The sequence below is a fragment of the Leptonotus elevatus genome, chromosome 3, assembly GCF_054856555.1.
Source record: "Leptonotus elevatus isolate MCC_2025b chromosome 3, RoL_Lele_1.0, whole genome shotgun sequence".
NCBI classification, from domain to species: Eukaryota; Metazoa; Chordata; class Actinopteri; order Syngnathiformes; family Syngnathidae; genus Leptonotus; species Leptonotus elevatus.
The window spans coordinates 7,245,092-7,262,238 of record NC_141241.1 but is presented as its reverse complement, the minus strand read 5'-3'; the positions used below and the strand labels follow the sequence as shown (position 1 = coordinate 7,262,238).

Sequence of the window (17,147 nt, the reverse complement as noted above, 5' to 3'; positions counted from 1 at the left end):
TTAGAATTAACTAGCAGTTTTGCAGGGTGGTGGTGGGAATTTGTTTGATTTGAAATGTCATTAATTGCATTACACAACTAAAAAAGAAGCACTTTTGTTTTGGCATTTTGTTCCCCTCCCTGTACCTAATGCCCCCTAAAATGTAAACGTGTGTTCCTAACCCTTTATTTGTGGCTAACCTTTACAGCTGTACTATTTTTACATGCATTCAGTGGAACCACAGGGCTAATATTGTAAAGGTAAACATTTCCAAGTCTCTGAGTTCAGCTGGCCAACCACTGCATCGGTTTGGGAAGGGTGGGGGTTTAGGGGCAGTTGTCTTTGGCCTGGGGCCAGCACAGCGATGAGTCGGAGGGACAAGAATTTGGGTGGAGTGAACTTACTATGGCCTGAGCATAGCGGCCAATGGGAAGGTCGCTTTTTTTGACACCCTTCTCCCTCTTTGGTGTTACGCAACATGACAAGGTTTTTGGAAGACGCAGTGTTGTTTTGTTTTGAACTTGCCAGACGTGTGTCATTACTCATAATGACCTTGACTGAAAAATACAATTCTGAATTCCTATTGGTGGCTAAAACAACAAACAAAAAATAATAATCCATTATGCTCATCTCCTTCAATGACAATGCGTGTCCTGCTCTGAACTGTTTACACCAAGTATCAATAAAACAAATATTGACTCGTATACTGATTAGCATAAAACTTACTTTGCAATTTGCATCCCCGAATATTCTTAAAATAATTCCAGTCATCCACTTAAGCAAAAAAACGACTTCATACATTTTATTTACACAACTCAAAAAATGTAATTTACAGTGTTTACAACACAAATTAAATACACACGAACATTCATTGAACACATTTGCAAAAGGTCCTGCAGTAAGAGTAGGCTGGAAAACTTGCTTATGATGTCACTTCCTGTTAAATCCTATGATCCTATCAGTTGCTAATGTGCAACATAGAAAGTGTGACACAGAGGTGATACACACACGCAGTATGAAATGATAGTTGTGGCCACATTGCATCAAAGTGATAACGCAAGAATAGAGTCAAGTCACAGTCACTTTCTTTGCAAAATACATATCCAAATGAAAACCCCTTTCATGCAGAGATCCCTGTCAAAGTCGTAACAGAAGTCTGCTTCTCCAGGTTTGGCTTACACGCAAAATCCTGCAAAAGTGATTCATTATCGCAATGCGGGAAAGATCACACGTAGCTAGACAGCATCCTGGGTAAGCGGCAGGTGTTTGAAACTCTGTACGCTGGTCCCGGCACAGTCGAATAACCTCTGCCTCTCTCCCCAAAGACAGGAAATTGCTTAGATGATTTTACACCCCTTAGTCAGGTTAATGTCATTAATACAGAATACTCAAACGGTTTTCACAGGCATTGCATTAGAAAGGTCTTAAAAACAAGCCTTGGTGGAGGTCCATTCTAGTTCCAGGGGCCTCTCAGCATGATGTTACACCACTGCATCTTTGGGTTAATTTTCTTACAGCTGTGGCCTCAACTTCTGATACTACCTCCCAAGCCAGAAAATGGCTTGGTCGACTTCCCATTACTATTCTGCGTCGGTGTCGTTTATATGAAAAATGCTGATAAAATACCAGTTTTTAAATCGGCAGTGTGAAAGGGGCCTCAAGATTTACTACAACAACATAACTTGGGGTAATATTCTGACAATTACGACTGATCCTACCTCCGAATCCGGAAAAATCTCCTGCATGGCTTCATACCGCCATCCGCTATCATTGCTGTTCATACAGGAAAAGTGACAGCGCAAAAACAGTTACGAAAATATCAGTTTTTACAGGCAGGCCCTAACATTAACCAGCCTTTTGCTGAAATGATCGTTTTATTACAATAGTGTAAATTACTGGGTGGCAGGAGGTAACGTTTTGCATTTGTGATTCATTTTCCCCCCGCAGCGTGTCACCGAATTGCAATCTCCATCAAACCTCAATTATATCCACTTTGCGCACGGTGAAAGAAAACCAGCCAATGCAGCTTGGAGACCGTCTTGGCTGCTTCCTTCAAGGAGCGAGATCCCGCCAGGAGGTAATTGCCGGTTCCTGGTGGTGATACAGCACTCCATCTGCACGCTCGCACCCGAGGAGACTGATTAGGTTTGAGCCACTCTGTTTCGTTTTCGGGTGTGAGGCAGGAAAACACACTTCCTGCGTGTTAGCAGATGGGAATGCTGGGACGGCGCTAAGAACGTGGTGTCGGGAGATCATCAGTCCTTGGAGCAGAAGGCGTGCCTCAAACATCCTCAACATTTGATTTTGGATTTTGGTTTGTTTTTTCAGATGTAGAGAGAACCGTCCGCCGGGCCCACGTAACCCACAGCGATGAGAAGCACGTCTATCAAAGTCCAAATGCCCAGTCCTCCGAAGCTGAACAGCTTGCCCAGACCCTCTCTCCACTGGCCCAGGTAAAAGCGGTCCGCCCCAAAACCACCCAGCGTGATGCTACGCAAGAGTAGATACAAAAAAAAAAAAAAAACACACACATCAGCTTCTTACGTATGCAGTATTTTTTTTTCTGTGGAAAATATCACTATGTAATGAAAAAAGCTTTTTGTTTGTGCTTTCTAGGACCCAACTGATTTTTTTGTTTATTATTATTATTATTATTATTATAAAATTCCGATAGTCTACTAAAAAATAGATAATGAATAAAATAACTTGTTTTTTGGTCTCTTAACACAAAAATAAAGACATCAATTACAGGCAGAACATTTGACTGTTTCAAAAATATTTTGTGAATCAATATTTGTTTAATTTTGCAACAGAGAGAAATAATTCAGCAATTTTTTTATTGGGAATGTTTGAACGACATTATTGTTGTCTTATGTTGTAATATGTTCATGTGTATTTAAAAAGAAGAAGAAGTAATGGCCAATAAATTGGTTGGGCTTTAGTGCATTGGCTACTGATAAGATGCACATAGTTGACTTAACTGAAGATGCCGGCACAGTGGCTTTTCTCTCTCTCTCATATAACCTCTAACATGGTAATTACAAAAGTATTGCGTGTCAGGCATACTTTGAGGTAATAAGAGTCAGATGACGATAAAGAACAGGAAATTGTCTCTAACAACTATAAGCAACTTCAAATGAGTTGGCCAATAAAGGAAATATAAAGCCTTTTGTCAGCTTTGGTTTTACCTGAGCGCCAACGCCGTGGACCACTTGTATCCTCCAGTCCAGTTGCAATACAAACGCTTCTGAAAACGCCTTTTACCTACAAATAAACAAATGTGAGGATAAGTAACATAACAGGTTATATTATGTGTTATGATACATTCTTAAAAACAATCAAGGTATTCTCACAATGACAAATGGAGAATAACTTCAAGGAAAATATGATTTTTATAATTCAGTTCTTGTTTTCTTAAACTAGTTACTAGGGCTGAACAATGAATTGCATTTGCAATTAAATTGCGGTTTGATAAAACGTGATTACGTAATCGAGAAAGGCTGCGATTTAAATGCCCATTGAAACGTAGCGGAAGGAGAGAAAGCAGGAACGTCACCGCTGTAACTAAAACCTGGCGCCATAAGTGCATGTTATTTTGGTGAGGTTTTTTTTGTCTCACGAGACCTCGAGACGAGTGTCTAACATGTTTAATTGGTTTGATCTTGGTTTTAAAACAACCCTTCATCGTTGTGAGTTATGACTTTTCGGCTGCCGTAGTGTCACGAGTTTTGTAAACTTGAGTGCACACGCAAGTGTGCGGCAGCGGCTAATAAATTTGAGTTGTCCTATATTTTGAGGTTAAATGTGTCTGTATGTGGCCATATGTTGTGTCGTCCGATTTTATGAATGAAAATTAGGGCGGACGAAATCATTATTGCTCGTCATTACTCATCGTCGTTAAGGAGCCGCCGCCTCTTTTAATGTACATGTATTGTAGCGTTGGTGAACTAATCAGGCCGAGCGGCAAACAAACAACAACTCTTTAATGACAATTTGCAAGCAACTGTCGGCCATAACCACGCCAGAACACAACACGCTTACCTTACCAAAACTTTGTGTTGCGTTCACGAACCCTTCAGACCATAGGAAACTACGCAACCCGCTACCCACTCACAACGATTGCTACAAAATGCTAGTGTTTTTTTTTTTTAATCAACTCAAATTTTACTTTGCCTACACTTTAGCATATGTGAGTTTACTGACTGGAGATCACTAAGTTTTATTTTTTTAAATATGTATATTGAATTTATTTATTGATAAATACATTGTTTAAAAAGTGCAGTGTTTACATGCCATGAAAAGTTGGATATGTTGAAGTGGTAAATTGTAACTATAACTGTAATTGTAGTATAAAAAAACTGTGATATAATGGCTTCATTTACCTTTATGTTAAGGTCCTGTAATCTATAATATATCTGATAATGTTTATTATAATTAACTTTTTATTGGGTAAAAAATTCATTGAAAGGGACCTTAAAAAAATGTATCGTTATGATATCGCAATCGCAATTTTTTGGGGGGGAATCCCAATTTAAAAAAAATCCATAATCAGCCCTACAAGTTACGACTTTTTTCTCACAAAATTAACCATCATGTTACAAATAACCACGGTTTTTGTAACATTTTTTCTCTAGCATTGCAAATAATTGCAAAATTCCATCTCTTTACACCAGGCATGGGTCGGTTACTGGTTGTTTGTATTGTATTGGATTTTTTTTTATCCTAATATAACTGTTCTAGTAAAATTAGTACGATTTTTTTCCCTTGGTAAAATTACAAATACTTATCTTTATTCTTGTAAAATATGTCAGACTTTTCACGACTGTCATTAAATTACAATTTTATTGTCATAAAATGAGATATTTTTTCACTAAGAAACAATTTAATTAAATTTATTTATTTTCTTCTAGATACATTAGTTTTTTTTAATTGTAATTCCATGGCTTTCCAACCTTAAAAATTGCAGCTTTTTAAAATATATTTATTTTATAAAATATATTTAGATGTGTTTTTATTTTAAACAATTAAAAATAAAATCACAACAACAAAATAATATTAATGTAACTTTTTTTGTCCATTAAATATCAGGTATTTCAAACACTCTAAAGCATTTCCATAGATAAAAATCTAATGTATGCTCTGCATTTACATGTAAAAACATGACTGTAACACAAAAATAAGCTACTAGAAAAGCAGAACACAAACCAAAGAGTGTTGCAAGGAGGCTTTTGAAGAAGCGTACCTAAACATTGCACGTGTTCCAAGACGTCACAGGTGGCGTTGTAGCGCTGCCGGGGGCAGGCCACAGTCATGCAGCTGGTGGAGTTGGAGCAGCGGTACTGCATCGGGTCCAGCTGCCAGCAGAACTGACAAGTGATGGAAAGAGAGAAGTTGCTTTGCTGTAGGCCCGACTCTCCCTGAGCAAAACAGAAAATGAATTTCAGGGGTGACACACAAGAAGCACCACATTAAAGAATGATGACTCAGTGAAAGAGAAAAATAAGACTCACAACACAGTGAACGCCCTTTTTGGTTTTACAGGAGAAGGAGGCCATTTTTCCGTAGGTGCAATTGTGCTGGTAATTGCATTGCATGCAATCAGCTGGCAAACGAGTGCACAGTCCCCCACTGGGACATTTGGAGGCGTAGTACTCCTCATTATCAGCGGGAAAAGCTGCAATTAAAAACAAGAATGTAAAAACGAATATTTGTTCCAGCATCTTATTTTATATGGCAGTCGCTGCCTCAGCGTAATTTGGGTCTAAGTGTTGTTCATTAACTGCCAAACCGCTGAGTATTGTGAGATGATTTGAGTTCGCTGCATTCATCTAGCACTTGTATCTCAAATTACTCTACGTCCCAAAAAAATGCAATTCAAAAAGAAAATAATCGTCCCTCATCTCAATTTCATGCATTGGCCGGGGATCGAACCCCAACGACAATTTTACCCTGAATCACCAATGCCTCGAACACGAAGGACCGCATCTTATAAACGGAAGACCATACCGCGTAGTACGTGAATGAATAAAGACGTTACCCGAGGCTGCAGAGGGCACCACCGGGCTGGTGATGACCGGGCCGTGCTGGGCATCTCTGGTGTACGGAGGCTCCTGGCCGACGTGCGGCGAGCTCAGGTATCCTTGACGGGCAAACACAAGTGTCACTCATGGCGGTTACAGCGCATCTCTTAATGCTAATAAATGCTTGAATTGAAATAAACATCACAAAACAGCAACTTAATATGTGAAATGCGACATTTTGTGGACAAGCGGCACTGCTAACTATCCGTTTTGAGTGTTTAGCCTGACCCGCTAGCAAAAGGCTAAGTGCTATGTATGTACGACACCGTTAAAGGTACCTTTTAAACATCCCCAGTAACCACAAAAAGAGCGTACCATTGACACACTGTAAAAATAGGTCCGTACACAAAAGGAGTCCAATTCCGTAGCTTTTGAGTAATCGCCCCCGGTCAGGTCGCCACTGTTGACAAGCCATTTGTCGCTTGCTTGTCTTCCTTGTTGCGTCCTACTTTTTCCTCATTGGTTGCTTGCTTGTAGCCCTTGGTGAGGTGAGGCGCATTATTGCCCTCTATGGCTACATTAGGTACAACAGCAGTGTATGATTTATTTCCCCCCCACAATGATCAGTTTTAGATTGATAGTGTTGAAAAATATACTTAGGGCCTACTAATCGAGTATTATTTTATAGCATAAATATTTGTTCCCTCTCGTGAGGATAAGATCAGAAAGTTTAGAAAATGGATGGATGCACATCGCTTTTCTGTCACCACTTGTCAAATGCCATGTTTATATGACCCCCCATCCCCCAGAAAAAGAACAAGGGAATAAATGCTAAAATTGTAAATCATTACTGTGACCTACAATGCGTGTAACTTGATTGACAAAAATAAAGATTGTTTTTTAAGTAAGCAACTTGTGATAATGAGTGCATATAAACTAACAAGTAGTAATTTTTGTCATCACATCCTTAGAGCACAATTATTGATTGGTTTGCAGAGAGCTTCCACACCATCAGAGATATCATTGCTCAAAGGTATCAAGAGACGGCATTAATATACCGTGGAACAGGGGATAGCCACATTACCAAGAACTTGCTGTCCCTCCAAAATGGCTGAGATGAGAAGAAAACTAGTCAGAAAAACTGTCAAGAGACAGAAAGCATCAAGAAGGTGCAATCATTTTTGGCAGTTACTGGCTGTTTGGTAGGCCCTACATGTGACAATATACCATCTTCTTCACATCCGAGCTTTGGTGAAGAGTTGCAAGGCGAAAGCCTTACTGAAAGCCAAAATGAAAGCGACATAATGTAAATATTACGAGCATTGATATCGTAAAGGCTGAGTGATACTTTCCCCAACACTGGTGTTGACAATCATTTTTGTTGTTGTAGAAAAACAAAAACAAGCTGCACTTCAACATTTTGATTTATTTCCCTCCCAAGAAGAGACAGACGGCAGTTACATCATCAGTCTTCATAATGGCAATTGACACACATTTATTTAAACCACCAACATCCTCTGATCAATCACAGTGACATTTTGCACCTTTAACGACACGTTCCCGGCACCACCTTTATGTGAGACATTTTTCAGCATTTGTATCGTCATCCGCAGAAGACTTAGGTACTCAGACATCCCGGATAGCTCGTCAGCCTTTTCCATCAGAACTCCTCTTCTGCATTTTGACAGCGGGCTTGCTTGAGGAGGCTCAGCCGGGCAAGCGCCTCGGCCACTGAGACTTCGCCGTGGACTTTGTTATCCCTGGTGCGCACGTTGACGCCACTCGTCGTCTTCTCCTTCTCGCCGACCACTGCAAAAGCATGACAAGGCCAACACCGGTTCATGCCAAGTGACACAGCTAGCTCCCCTAGCACATGGCCCCCGCTTGGTGTCAGTGAATTTGTCACTTATGGGTGCTAGCCAGCACAGAACTCAGTGGGAAAAAATGTCCAACTGTTGAGTCTAATAGAGTTTAAAACTCAGTGAAAACAAGCAACATGAACAAGTGACGTGAACAGTTTGTCTACATAATTGTTTAATGCTAAGATTTGCGGAATGTATGTGGAACTATACTAAAAAAGTAAAGCAAAAACTGACAATAATTACAGTAATTTCTGGACTATAAGCTGCTCCTTTTTTCACGTGCAATTGACTCTGCGGCTAATACAAAGGTGTGGCTTATAGGGGGCGCACTATAAAGAAGCGCAAGAGCGACAGGCATAGCAAAACAAACCAAGTGAGCCCAAATACAGTAGAAGAGACAGAACGAGAGCGAGACCATTTGCACCCTCATTATGGAAAAGAAAGTAGCTGGAACCCGGTGCGGTAACATTAAAACACCTGAGGCTTACAGTCGGGTGCGGCTTATATGTGTAACAAACTTGAGTATTCCCCAAATTTAGCTAGCACGGCTTATATTCAGGTGCACCTTATAGTCCAGAAATGATTGTAGCTGAATATAAACAGTCAATATTCAGCATGACAATTTAGCCTTAGCCTATTATAACATGAGCAAAATATACATTATACACAGACAGGAATACAATGATGACCGCAAAAGTAACAAAAAGTCCTTACCCAGAATGAAATTATATTGGGCCAGTTGAGCGTTACGGATTTTTTTGTTTAAAAGGCACCCAGAATCCAGGTCAGCGTCAGCCATCATGCCTGCATCTGTGAACTGCTTACAGACCTAAGAGGCAAGAAATGGGGCCCATATGATGTATATGACATCATCAAGATACTTTTAGTTGTGGTTAAGACTGATTGGTGACTCACCTCCTTGGCATATTCCTCACAGGATGGGTTGACAGGCACTACCATCACCTGCCTTGGAGAGAGCCACAGAGGCCTGGTGGGAGGGATTAATATCATAAAAAGTGTTAACATGATTGAAATGTTCATGTTGTGGGAGTATTAGTGTTGTTGTTGTTATTAATTTATTTATTTACAGTTACAAGAAAGCCACTCACCATTTCCCAGCATAGTTTTCTGTCAGAATTGCAATCATTCGCTCCACAGAGCCCAAGATGGCACGGTGGATGATAACCGGACGAGCTTTGTCGTCGCCATCCTTCCTGTGGGAAAGATAACAAAATAAAAAAGTACCTGTATTGTTGTTATTATTGTGAGTTGGCAAGAAAGTGAGGGTGGTCAGTCATTCAGGCAGTTATTGGGAAACTGAGTCAGTCTGTTTCTAAATCAGTCACAAAATCAATCAAAACCATTTCTTCAATCATTGAGCTCTTTTGGATTTCCCCTCTGGGTATCAATAAATGATAGTCAGTCATTCGGTCATTGAGTCAGTCAGTCCTTGACAAGTCTGAGTCTTTTATTTAATTGGCCAATGAATGAGTTGACAATCAAGTCCGTGAGGTAATAACTTGAATAAAATGAATCAATCACTGAGTAACAAAATCACGAGGTCAATTAATCAGTCATTTATTAATCATTCAGACAGTAATTGAGTCCATTATTTAATCACTCAGTCGGACAAACATTAAGTTGGTCATTAATTCACTCAGTCATAAGTCGGTGAGTCAGTCAGCCAGCCTGCTAATCAGTCATTTATTCAGTGAACTAGTCAATTATTGAGTCAGAATCTGAGTTAGTTGGCCAGTGATTAAGTCAATTAGTGAGTCAGAATGTTACTCGCTCCGTCACATGACACGTTCGTTCATTGAATTGGTCAGTCATTGAGTCACTTATAACAAATGAATCAATTTGTAATTTATGCTATACATGTCTGTAAAACTTGTTATGCGAGTGGATTAAAAGATCATCTTTAGTGCACAGTCAGTAAATCAGAGCCTGTGCACTGTGTCAGTGTTTGGATCAATCGTCTCACCCCACAAAGGTCAGGTCGAAGCGGATGGGAAGCTGGAAGTCCAGTTGAATGGTTGCACACTGGTGGTAACGCCCAATGGCGTCTTTGATCGTAATGTCAATCTATAACAGCGCATAAAGTGTTAGCGTGTACATTCCACACTGATTTATACTGTACGACTTGTGAATGAGCTGACCTTGGGTCCGTAAAAAGCGCCATCTCCTGGGTTGAGTTTCCAAGGCTCTCCAAACTCATTGAGGCTGTTCTCCAATTGCTGGAAAACACGAGTCGGTGTTACAAATTTAAAGGTATAAAAAGAAAACCACTAAGAAGCAACAATCACCGCAATTATAATTTTGTTGGATTGACAGGCTAATCCAAATAGCGGTCGCTAAATTACGTGTTCACTCACTAACACATTTAGAAACGTGCACATATAATAATTAATCTTTTTATTTTATTTTTAGAAACTACATCAATATTTGGTTTTCTTTTCTTTTTCTTTTTTTTTACTAAACTCATCTTTATTTATAAAGCAGTTTGAACAGTGAGAACTATTGTGCTATAGAAACACCAAAATATTTTTAATGCTTTGTTGCAGAGAGGCTGTTGAAATTCAACCGGAAGTCATGTTGAAGTTGTTTTTATGCTGCATTTATATTCACATTGGCGTGATGCCGTTGCAAATGAGGTAACAAACATGACATCAGCTAGTCAGAGTTTCACTGTAGTTGTTTATAGAGTAGACGTAGCTAATGAGCAGGGAACTCTGTGCAATACCAAAATACTCCCTAACAAAAAAATATGAATAAGAAGGCATGACACTTTAGACCCTGAGCATTGATGGAAACCTTCTCAGCTTGGTTCCACACAGCAATGTCACCCAGGTACTTCTCCGGGCGGGTGGAGAGGTGAAGCTGGAAGGAGAAGCCAAATATGCTGTAAACACTGCGCAGGAAGTCCAGGCAGCCCTTCATCTCAGACTCTATCTGGAGGAGAAAACATTGGAAATGAGTCAAAGTGAGTACAAATGATGCCACATTATAACATTTTGTGGCAAATGGTTTAATAGCAGGCAAATAACTACCTAATCAAAAATAATAAAACAAAAATATATAATACATTCGCTACATTCCAATTGGATAATCAGTGAGTCGATTAATTCATCAGAAAGTGCTCAGGGCCCTAATAATGTGTTAGACTCATATACAATACCTGTTCCATGGTGCAAAAAATGTGAGCATCGTCCTGCTGGAAACGTCGCACTCTGGTCAAGCCGGTGAGCGTTCCGGATAACTCGTTACGGTGGAGGACCCCGAAGTCAGCCAGCCTGACTGGAAGCTCCCTCCACGAGCGAGGTCTATGGCTGTACATCAAACTGGAGTGCGAGAACATACCAGAGAAAAAAAATATATAATAATAATTAATTAATGAAGGGAAGCAACAAAGAGGTGGTCTAACCAGTGTCCAGGGCAGTTCATGGGTTTGAGTGCGAAGGTGTCACCCTCCACGGGGAAGGAGAACATGTTTTCGCTGTAGTGCTGCCAGTGGCCCGACGTCTCCCACAGCTTGCTGTTATAAATATTGGGAGAGGCCACTTCCTGGAAGCCTCTTCTCCAGTACTCATCCTAAGTGAGAAACACACCAATATATATATATATATAAATATATATATATATATGTATACATATAAAAATAACAACTCCATCCAGTATTGGGCAGTTTTTGACCCTTACTGAGCCACTTTAGTTCTTGACAATGTCAACGTGAAAAAAAAAAAGCACGTTTCAAGAATATGAAATGTTGTGCAATGAACTAGTTTGTTTGCAATAATTCGTGGTCACGCGCACATAAGGGCACCCTGACTCATTTGTGCACTTGAAGGGGGAAGTCAATCCAAATATGTTCTTTACAATAATACGTTATGTGCAGACCCACTACTCTAAACACGGTATTCTGATTAATATCGCATTTGTGGAATATGAATTAAGGAGCAAAATCCACCCGTTTTTATCCATCTCAGGGGGCGGCCATTTTGTCACTTGCTGTCACCTGACATCACAGTTGCCCAGGGCTCAGGTAACGACCAATCACGTCTCAGCTTGCGAACGTCACATGACCAAACTGAGAAAACAGGTGAGCCGTGATTGCTGTAGAGTGGCAAAGTCCTTCTAGCAATTTTCTGTATTTGAAAAAAACAGAGGTAGGAGGAGGTTGTGGGTCAGGAAATTCTGCAAAGATGGGATCAGAGTGTGAAGTGTAACACTTGATTTCCACCATGTTGTGTTTAAAGCGATCATTGCGGTCCAGACATATTTTATAGGTCACACCAGATGCTTCATATATAATCATTATTTGTATTTATTGGACGCATGATAGTTCTATATTCTGTATTTTGTAATGTCACTGCTCTGCTGACTGTTTATTTCATTCTCAAGCAGACCATGAATACATGTGTACATTTTTCTACTTTCAATTAATGCTGACTATTTTTGCTGTCGTTGACTTCATTTTTACAGTAGTATTTTATGTCAATTTTAAAAATGCACAATATGCAGTAAATAGATATTTAATTCTTATGCGTTTCTGCTGTTCTCCATTTTACTGCATCTAATAATGCCCCCTAGCCACCCCCCCCGTGTGAAATTGGCTAATAAGGGCTGCGTGAAGGTGGCTTGCCAAGAGATGACATGTGTCGTGGAGGGGAACTGATAAAAATGGAAGTGACACACTCTCACACTACGACAGACCGAGCTTTGCTCTAACGATTCAAGCAATGTGAGAGACCTTCTTGGCCTCATTCTTGTGTCCTCATTTGGGCTGTGAAAATTGTCAAGTTGTCAAGCAGGAGAAATATGTCATCGGGACATGTTCCGCTAACTGACATCTGATCAAATCTGTTCCACGTCAGAAAGCTATCTATTTGTCGATTTAGTAAAAGTATGTCTTTGCTCAACTATTAGGATGCAGCCTATCTTAATCAAAAGGCCAACAACTTGAACGACGACAGGAAAACCGGTCTCACTATTCACAACAGTACACATCTCTCAGTACATGGACTTCATAACACAAACCAGATCAGCGTGTTTCTTTGGTCTATCCAATAATGGAAATACAAAAATATTATTCTCACTCTTCAAAAAATAAACTCTGCCAACTCTCTGCCTCCACACATGTATTAATCTTTAATACAGTTTTTTTTGGTACTTACATTTACTGTACGTCCCCTAGAGATTGCACACAATCACTGCAATCAAAGTGTCAGATGTTTCAACATGTGCTGGCTGAGATCATAGTGGTGGGGTGAAAGGGACTGATTGCCGTATTGTCACAAGTCATGGCCTGGCAGATTTCATTTACTCAACTGCAGATGGCCTTCATGTTACAAAGAGATTACAATTTCTGCGTATAAAACAAAATATACAAAACACAACGTTTCCATTGTTGAATTCAACTGAGAGGTATGCACATTTTAACAAACTCTATGTACTTAATTTATTTGTGTGGTATATTGGTAAAATAGTGAATGTCTATGTTGTGTGAGTTTTGAGAAAAGAGTATAGCTGAATCTTCAATGTTCAGAATTTTAATTATCTTAACCTATACAGTTTTAGCATTTTTTTTTTTTTGGGAGTGACAGTTTTAAATTATTTTTACTTCCTCCAAGATTATGGTGGCCATTACCATTCACTGTTTTTAGGATTACACAAAATAAAAGTCAATTTACGAATAAGAACCCATGTCTGTTTTATTTTTAGAGTTTAATTTACTAATCATTATTTCAATTCTGTGTATCTTTTTTATTAGATGGAAATAAACCAAACAAAAAGTTCTGCACGCCACTTTTCTCACCCTGATATACTCGATGAGCGTGTTGTAGATGTAAGCACCACGTGGCAGGAAGAAGCAACTTCCGGGACTGAGATCATGGAAGAAGAACAGCTCCTGGTCCTGGCAAGTGCACATTTATAACAAGCATAATAACTTTTATTGACATTTTGGCCCTTTATATTCACAAACCACATCGCTGACATTGAAAACAACACAACTAGCGGCTTTAACAGCATCTCGATGACACTAGCTGGGAATATGGAAGCACACGGTTGTTAGTAAGGCGCTGCCTTCTGTGCGACCCCATGCTGGGGACCCAAATGGCAAGCTAGGATGACTTTCAGAGGTTTCAAAATGGGGTCAAATGAGGGAGTACAGCGACCCCTGCTGGTACGAGGGGCACTTCTACATTCAATATATACAGTGGGGCAGAAAAGTATTTGGCCAAATACTTTTTTACCCCATTGTATTTTGTTTTAAAATATTAATTAAAATAACACACAGCTCCCACCGTCCGCTTAAACAATAGAGGCGCAGCAGATGGTCCACTTCGACTCAATGTCCCCCGCATATAGTAGAGACCACCGAACACGAGTTGCTGTTATAATAATAAGTAATTTTATATTTTGTCTCCCTTATTTCTTCATTGATCTCCATCACGTCATTGTTATGTAGTTAGGTTAATAAATTAAAATACAATAGAAAACAAATATTTGCCAAAATTGTCTTTCTAAAATCTTTTGATTACAACTATGAATTAAAAAAAATTATATGGGTAATATGTAAATAATAATAATTTTAAAAAACAAGCCAAAACAGTAAAATATTAAAAATAACAAATATGTTGAAAAAATAAAAAATATTTTTTTTTCAAAATATATGAATACAACTATTACTGCTCATTGTCGTGCAGTATCTAATACATTTTCTATCAAGCGTACGCCAACTCACTTTGCCAATCTTGCGATGGTCCCTATTCTTGGCCTCCTCCTGGAAGCGTTCCCACTCTTTGAGCATCTTGGAGTCGGGGAAGGAGATCCCGTAGATCCTCTGCAGAGTCTCCATGTCTGAGCGGCCCTCCCAGTAGGTGGCAGAGTTCTGACGACAAAGAGAGACATTAGATGCTAATTGTGTGCAAACATTGATGTGAATGACCAATGCATAAAGTAATTTAAAGTGCACCTTGTAGATCTTCATGGCCTTGATTTTTCCTGTATGCCTCACATGAGGACCTCTACAGAGGTCTATAAGGGGCCCACACCTAACCAAAACCCATGATTAGCTTGACAAAGACTGTAAGTAGTAAGCATCATATTCACAATGTTGTGTTAAACCAACAAACCTGTAAACTGTTGTCGTGGCTGTGGTGACCTTCTCATTTAGAATGCGGCACTTGAATTTGTTGTACTGGAAAATAAAAACATGCGGGTTACACATATACTGAGAATCAGGGTGATTTTGAGCCCGGTTGCCCCTTTTACGATCAAAGTCAGCAACAATTATCAGATGCCTAGAAACAATTAGCCTCATCTTTTTCCTATTTTTTTCCCCTCCAAATAGTTGACACTATACCCCATAACTGCAGGATGAAAAGTTTTTAGATTTTTGTAAATATATTTAAAAATTCTAAAACAAACAATTTGACAGCATTCACAGCATTTGCCATGAAGATAAAAAATTAGCTCAAAAGCATCCTTTTTCCATTCATCATCCTTTAGATGTTTCCATAGTTTAATGAGAGTCCAGTTCAAATACATTAAAAAAAAACTTTTTGAAATGTTTATGATGTGTAATGTATGTTTTTGAACAAATTTTGAGAAGGAAAATGAATGTATTCCATTTTTGAATTAGGCTGTAACAATACACTCTTATAATACCTCACATATTGACTGTATGTCCCCATTGTATTTCATAATTGAGAATTGAGAAAAAAAAATGGTGACGCATGTAAGCCTTAAAAAGTAGTCTGGGCTCTCATAAGTGTTGCTATTTTACAGCATCTCTCTCACCTTGAACATCTTCAGCAGCGTCTCCTTGGTAACCTCAAGCCTCTCAAAGGCTTGTCTCTCCTTCACTACCATCTTGCACAAGGTCTCCAGATCCCCAAACTCGGCGCTGGACACACTCCTACAAAAATTACGTTTGTGAATGACATGATTGTGTTTTTAGTGTCGCCTTTTTTGACAAAACTGTATGGAATGATTGGCAGTTAAACTTACTTTGATCCATCGAGGAACATGTCATAGTAGAAACCGTTCTCTATGGGGGGTCCGTAACATAAACAGCCGCCATAGAAGCGCTCCATCGCCTCGCCTAGGATGTGAGCGCTGGAGTGCCAGTACACCTGCAAGGAAAAACAATTGTATAGTATATTACTCATTGGAGGTCCTTAAGCTCCTAAAATATAGTATGGTGGAAGCCAGAATACTAGATCGATGGGTGATGCTAAATCGTCTCGTCTTGGGCGTCATCCCCTTTTTTTATTAAAATCATAGAAAGCCTGTTTTGCTCACTGCTTGTGCGTCCTCATTGTCAAAGCGCAAAATCTCCAGCGAACAGTCGCGTTCCAGAGGTCTGTCCAAGTCCCACAGTTCCCCGTTCACTCGGGATATCACTGCGTTGTCAGCTAGACCCTGACTGGAGACCAAAAAGAAAAAGAAAAAAATAATTAAACAATGTGCTTACCAAGTACAGTTTATTTTCCATCAGCAACATTATTTACCTGATGTCACAAGCCAGTTGGTACGGAGTGGTGATCCAGGACGTGCCAGTCACCTGGCGGCCATCGGGCAGTTCCACCATGATGGGCTTACCGTCTGAAGCTCTTTTGGCTTGGAGGGCGTCACTTTCCTTCTTCAGCTCCTCGTAGAGGCTGAGGCGCTCATTGACAAAAGCGGGCCAGACCTTCAGCTGCCAAAAAAAGTCTTTGTTAAGAGCAATACAGCTAGCTAGTGCATAGTCGAAGTTCACGATTTGCAAATTCAATTATTTTTGGAAGGCGCCTACCCTAGCCACGTAATAACTTACCCATTCACTTTTTATGTTCAGGACAAAGTCATGTCTGATAATAAGTATTTAGCACCATCTGGTGGCTTGTTGGTGCCAAGCAACTATGTCGAACTGATAGCCTTGTCAAATAGAAAAGTAATTTGTTGCCTTTTTTTCTTTGTAATAGCGCTTGTCATCATGAAGGTAGACCTGTCCAGGACAGGTGGACAATTAACAGTCTTCATGCAAGATTTTTGAAATGTGTAAAGAATATTGAATTTTAAGTCAGAATAATCACCCCGTTCGCGGTTCCATCTGATTGTCCTTTCGTCTGCTTCTTCTCCTTGTTTTTGTCACCTTGTTTAGCATCAGTGCTGCTTACCTGTATGAAAAAGATTTACATTATTGTAAAAGACAAATAGGCTTTTTTTTTACACGACTGTGACTTAAACAAAATACTCCAAGGATCATATATAACATGACACTTTGGCCTCACAGTCTGTT

General features: G+C 39.6%; 2 protein-coding genes across 2 annotated transcripts in view; both read right to left on the bottom strand.

Annotated features, from left to right (window-relative positions):
- Positions 1 to 754: 754 nt before the first annotated feature.
- On the bottom strand, positions 755 to 6,520 carry tm2d3 (TM2 domain containing 3). Its single transcript, XM_086070427.1, has 6 exons — positions 6,375 to 6,520; positions 6,017 to 6,118; positions 5,490 to 5,653; positions 5,222 to 5,396; positions 3,168 to 3,243; positions 755 to 2,469 (listed from the first exon to the last, which is right to left on the bottom strand). Exons 1-6 carry the CDS (start codon positions 6,472 to 6,474, stop codon positions 2,304 to 2,306), a joined length of 783 nt encoding a protein of 260 aa, XP_085926553.1. The 5' UTR covers positions 6,475 to 6,520; the 3' UTR covers positions 755 to 2,303.
- An 885-nt stretch (positions 6,521 to 7,405) lies between these two features.
- Positions 7,406 to 17,147, bottom strand: part of tars3 (threonyl-tRNA synthetase 3) — a 10,973-nt gene continuing 1,231 nt past the window's right edge. The window contains exons 2-19 of the mRNA XM_086071916.1: positions 16,942 to 17,025; positions 16,378 to 16,565; positions 16,169 to 16,292; positions 15,875 to 15,999; positions 15,665 to 15,782; positions 14,998 to 15,062; positions 14,838 to 14,916; positions 14,607 to 14,753; positions 13,677 to 13,775; positions 11,286 to 11,452; positions 11,040 to 11,202; positions 10,676 to 10,813; positions 10,021 to 10,098; positions 9,846 to 9,946; positions 8,971 to 9,075; positions 8,777 to 8,849; positions 8,576 to 8,690; positions 7,406 to 7,808 (exon numbers count right to left, since the gene is read on the bottom strand). Coding sequence (XP_085928042.1) covers positions 7,660 to 7,808; positions 8,576 to 8,690; positions 8,777 to 8,849; positions 8,971 to 9,075; positions 9,846 to 9,946; positions 10,021 to 10,098; positions 10,676 to 10,813; positions 11,040 to 11,202; positions 11,286 to 11,452; positions 13,677 to 13,775; positions 14,607 to 14,753; positions 14,838 to 14,916; positions 14,998 to 15,062; positions 15,665 to 15,782; positions 15,875 to 15,999; positions 16,169 to 16,292; positions 16,378 to 16,565; positions 16,942 to 17,025 — 2,118 coding nt within the window. The 3' untranslated portion in view covers positions 7,406 to 7,659. The remainder of the gene's footprint in view (positions 7,809 to 8,575; positions 8,691 to 8,776; positions 8,850 to 8,970; positions 9,076 to 9,845; positions 9,947 to 10,020; positions 10,099 to 10,675; positions 10,814 to 11,039; positions 11,203 to 11,285; positions 11,453 to 13,676; positions 13,776 to 14,606; positions 14,754 to 14,837; positions 14,917 to 14,997; positions 15,063 to 15,664; positions 15,783 to 15,874; positions 16,000 to 16,168; positions 16,293 to 16,377; positions 16,566 to 16,941; positions 17,026 to 17,147) is intronic.